The sequence below is a fragment of the Macrobrachium rosenbergii genome, chromosome 17, assembly GCF_040412425.1.
Source record: "Macrobrachium rosenbergii isolate ZJJX-2024 chromosome 17, ASM4041242v1, whole genome shotgun sequence".
Classification (NCBI taxonomy): Eukaryota; Metazoa; Arthropoda; class Malacostraca; order Decapoda; family Palaemonidae; genus Macrobrachium; species Macrobrachium rosenbergii.
The window spans coordinates 30,923,265-30,928,668 of record NC_089757.1 but is presented as its reverse complement, the minus strand read 5'-3'; the positions used below and the strand labels follow the sequence as shown (position 1 = coordinate 30,928,668).

The window sequence follows — 5,404 nt, the reverse complement described above, 5'->3', positions numbered from 1 at the left end:
TCACTTGTGGACTGGTTTTGGGTTTTTATTTTAATGCGAGCGCCCTTGGGAGGAAACCAACACGGGGATGATAAGTGGCGTGCAGCGATAGCGTAATGTGGGGATGAAGCTATCATCGCGTATGACAAAGCGAAAAAAATTATCCTTAAATAAATACTATTTGGCACCTGCGAAGCTAATTTCGTTGTTTGCTACACTTATGAGATTTGAGGTGTATTTCTTATTTGAAATGAGGCTTACAGTCCTAATATTTAGTGTATTTTATTATATACAAAGAACGAAAATTTAAATTGGAAAAACTTTGAAAATGCTTCTACCTAAGTAATCTCAGTACTCTTGACCAGTGCTGGTAAAACAATACACAAGCTTAGTACCAGCATAATGGAGTACGTGCATCAATAAACAAATTGAAAGGAAACTTCGTTTGAAGTTTAATTAACTTTTAAATAATATCAACGGATTCGATAAAGTATTTTTTTTTTAATTATCCTAGCATCAAGAATCTGACAGTGCTTGAACTGGTGTGGCCAAAGATATGGTGATCTGCCTACAGTAGGTATATTTAACTCTGCAGTTATTATGCAATAATGCTACACTTTTTTTCTTCTTTTTTAACGTACTTTACAAATTACAGGAAGTTACTTAAACAATATTCTTATGCCATTCATCACTGGGGCTGAAATATTAATATTTTGCTTAGAGTTCCAAAATTAAGAATTAAGAAGAAATTCCAACTATTTACCATGATGTAAGATTACTTTTTATAAATACCTCGGAAAGATTGTTTTTGTGTTTTAGTTAATCATATAAAAGTCGACTGAAATTTCACCTTAACTAGACTCAAGACTAAGATTAAGAGCCTAAAAGAACAAATAATAATAATAATAATAATAATAATAATAATAATAATAATAATAATAATAATAATAATAATAATAATAATCCTACCTGTCAACGGGGCCTGAAAGGCCATTTTCTAAGTTGCCAAATATTTGTCCAGCATTTCAAAATCAAGCAGACAAGTCACGTGATGTCCTTCACTTTGAAAACGGTTTGTGTAGACTTCCAGACGAGATATAAAAGGAAGACGTTAAAATTAAAACTGTCCATCTGAGCGTAACTAAGATATTAAAAACTATACATCTGAGCGTAACTAGACACATGAACGTGTAAACGGAGGCGATTATAACTTAGTCTATAATGTTACGTTTGTATCACAGCCTTATAGACAAAACACCTCTTTTCAAGCATTCGTCTTTTCCTGAACGATGTTCGTAAGGTATACATAAAGACTAAAGTCCTGCCTTTACCCTTACACAGAACAGACTGTGCAACTGCAATCATTAAGTAAATTGAGAGTCCGTTACGGTCGGGCAGAGGGGGTATGACTTCAAAAAGGCCACTGACAAGAATCCTAGGGTAAAGAGAAAACACACTCTCATCACGTTAAACGCAAACGCCTGCCCGACAATGCGCCGAATGTCAACGCGTCGTGTGTCCGAAACACATTTTCATAACCTTAACAGAAAAGAGTGTAATTTGCGGTGGCGATTACACCGGCGATGGCGAGAACGCACGCATACGGACGAATTCGTAACAGAGAAAGTGCGTGCGTGCATGCATGCGTTTTACCCCCACAAACACCACCAAGCGTTGTCAACTTAAAAGGTAGGGTAAACATGGACGAACTTAATCTTCAAATGTGACGAAGGGGAGAGAAGAGGTGGGTAGGGGGTGGGTAGGAAAGAGCGGGGGGAGAGTTGGGCAGGGGGCTGTGATGGTGGGTAGGAAAGTGACGGAAACGAAGGACGATAAAATGAAATTGTTTGGAAAATGAAAAGGCCATCTAACACATCCGCCCACGCCTCCCCCCCCCCGCCCCAACGCCCTCCCCGCCCCCATTCTAAAAGCAAAACCACAGAAACTAATCCCCGCAAGAGATTCTGCCCTGGGGCGTCAGTATAAAGATCTCCAACTTCCCTTGACACTTACAAAGCCAATCGAGGAGGCAGCAGCCGAATGTGAGCCACCATGATGCATCATCATCATCATCATCATCATCATCATCATCACCACCACCCGTTGGCCTCAAATCTGTGAGTCTTCCTTAAAACCCTAAGTGAAAAATGAGGGCTAATTTTAATCAGCCGAGGATGAGAACGGGAAGGTCGATAATCTCTGCTAAACTTGGAGGATTTTCAGTCTTATCAGCAGCATCGTTCCTCTGAGGTCGTTGCGTGGCATTCAATCCCTTATAAGCAGAGCTCATGTTTATCAAGAAGTTAGGGAGATTAGGGCCAATATACGGCCCTTGAGCTCATTCTCCACCGCTTGCTGCAAGGGCCAGAGTCGCACCCTCTTTAGTAGTCTGCGTCCAATAACTCCTCCGGGGAATGACGGACTTCCTTGTATATCATTCAGGGGGGGCTAATTCGACGCTGTCTGGGTCTGTAGCTATGACAAGGGATATTTTTCTGAATAATTTCCTATTTTGTTGCTTCTGCATAATTTGAAACTGAAAATGCAGCGCGTGTTCTATCTGCACTTCTTCCAATAATAAAATGGAAGATTATTCTAACAAAAAAGGGCAAACGTAAGCGTTTAACTTGGAGGCAGGAAATTAATAATACTAGCTATGTACATTTGACATAAAATATAGTCATATAATCCTACGCGTTTGAACCTAAACAAAGAAACACACATACATACATTCATACACACATACATACATACATACATACAGATACATACAGACAGACAGACATACATACATACAGAGTCAAGGGCCAACCTAGATGTCAGAGGCAAACTTGGTATTTTCCGTCCGCTTTGTTGGGACTATTTCCTTTCAGGTTTTACGTTCTAATTACAATTCCAGATCAGAGCGCTTTGGACTCCGTCTAACTTTATATTTCCTAGGGCATTGTATACTTAACCAACTGTTTTCAAAATAAAAAAGGAACGTTTAATAATGTAAGCATGGATATAGGTTAAATACGAACGCAAGCCAGGTCAAGATTTTAGACAAACGAAACATAACAATTTGAAGGAATCCTCCACTAGCAATTTACTGTAGCACGCCAAACTCTTCCAAGTACTTGTCCCGTCTGACGGTACTTGAATTTTTTGCACCCGCAGCTTGGATTTTAATAATTTGCTTACATTTTTTCTATTTATTTACTAATTTGTAAAATTTTTTTTTTAATAAGTGACCTCTACCTCCTGTATTTCTTATTACCTTTTGTTACTTTTTCTGATGAACACCATATTCTTTGGAAACTAAAATTTGAAGTCAATGGCCCCAGTGGGCTTGTTCCATATGAATAGGGTTCATCTTCTCAATAATAATGATAATAATTAAGACCGTTTCACTACTTGAAATGCTTTTAAAAATACAATTAAATATGAGTAATAAATATTATTACATCCAGCCTGACTTATAGATAGAATGAAATTACACAAGACTATCAGATTTATTTACACATAACCTTTGTTACGGCTCCTCAAGATATTAGATATTTAAGTAAACAACAGATTTCATCTGAATTTTTTTGTCGTGTTCTTAAAATCCTATAAAAATTAACGAGGTCCGAGACCTTTCAACCATGTCAGTTTGGACACTCCATTTAAGGACAAGATTTTTGGACATTCAAGGCAAACGGGTAGTCTAAGAAAAATAAAAAAACCCCAGGACAAAGGACAAACCACCACCTTCTTCTTCTTCTTGGGATCGATATTCAAGAGGTAGCATCCATAAGAGCTGGTTTAATCAGTTTATAGGTTTCAAAATACAGTGACTGAGAATTTTTTCTTTACAGGGAGAAACTATTAAAAATAGAACTGCATTTTTTCACATCGAGAAGCTTTTACAAAAAGAAAAAAAACTAGTCACTGAAATTATGAATAATATTCGCTACAATGATAACTTTCATTTCGACGAAAAATCTTCAGTTAAACTGTGATACTGTACTCTCCTACTTTATGCTGTAATAATGTTCATCTTTCCCAAGTAACTATTGGCTTTGAGCTTCTATCCAGCAACAAGATTTTAACCGCTATTTTGATAGCTTCCTTTCAGAATGATGAATAAGCTGGTTGAATAAGCATGAAAAAGTCTGACATAGCAGTCTTTTCACAATAATAATAATAATAATAATAATAATAATAATAATAATAATAATAATAATAATAATAATAATAATAATAACTGCATTAGTAGTATTAAAAGCAGATGTTAGGAGACTTCTTAGCATAATACATGTGCATGATGGCCACTTATTCTTTCTATTTTTTCTCAGCAATTAACAGTTAATCCTATTTTCATTCACACCATAGAAGCTCCGTAAGATCGCTACAGATTATTACCAAAATATGTATCACCTAATGGTTAATAAAATGCACAAACCCTTCCATTATCCATACGATTCATACTATCATTATTATTTATTATTATTATATTTCAGTAAATGAAACCTATTCATATGGAACAAGCACAATAAAGGGGCCACTGACTTGAAATTCAAGCTCCCAAAGAATGTTAGTTTCAACCGTACTGCCACAGACCCCACACTGCAGCAGTGACTGATCACGATACAGAACCAGTGATTTTTCATCGCCCTGAGTGAGACGCGAACCCGCGACATCCGGCCACAAAAAATAGAAAATAAAAAATATACCAGCGGACCAGCAACTAACTTATGCTATGAATATAGAATGCTGTCTTCCTGTTGCTTTGCAGGAGATACCAACAACCCGTGTGTGGTCAATCCAGGAAAGGATTTTGGGTCACTTATGCATTCTAGATTTCCATTGTTTTACTAAATGTTAAAATAGGAAAATAAATGTTAAAATAGGAAAATAAATGTCAAAATAGGAAAATAAATGTTATAATAAGAAAATAAATGTTAAAATAGGAAAATAAATGTTAAAATAAAAAAATAAATGTTAAAACAGGAAAATAAATATTTTTTAAAATAGGGAAATAAATGTGAAAATAGGAAAATAAATGTTACAATAGGAAAATAAATGTTAAATAGGACAATAAATTTTAAAATAGGAAAATAAATGTTAAAACAGGAAAAAACTCGGCCATTTCAGTAATGAGATTTCATATAAAGTGCCACCACCGTGAAACGCTATGTGAGTGACAAAATCAGCCAGTCAAATGCCGGTAGTCATAATTTATGAGAATACAGCAGGAATTAATTTAAAAGCACATCGCCAAAAATGACTCTAAGCAACCCCAACAGTTTTTTTTTATTTTAAATTAATTTGTTCAGGACCTACTCATTTTTTTAACCGAATTTGTTCAGGAGTCAGGACCGACATTTTTTTTTTATGTCAACTTAGTTTGTTCAGGATTCGCCATTAGTGTAAAGAACAAACCTACACAATAAGAAATAGA

The 5,404-nt window shown here is 35.8% G+C and overlaps 1 protein-coding gene across 1 annotated transcript in view; it reads left to right on the top strand.

The window, feature by feature from the left end:
- Window positions 1–2,031: 2,031 nt before the first annotated feature.
- LOC136847604 (uncharacterized) overlaps window positions 2,032–5,404 on the top strand; it is a 9,991-nt gene continuing 6,618 nt past the window's right edge. Inside the window, exon 1 of the mRNA XM_067119321.1 lies at window positions 2,032–2,096. Within this exon, the coding sequence (XP_066975422.1) occupies window positions 2,032–2,096 (65 nt within the window). The remainder of the gene's footprint in view (window positions 2,097–5,404) is intronic.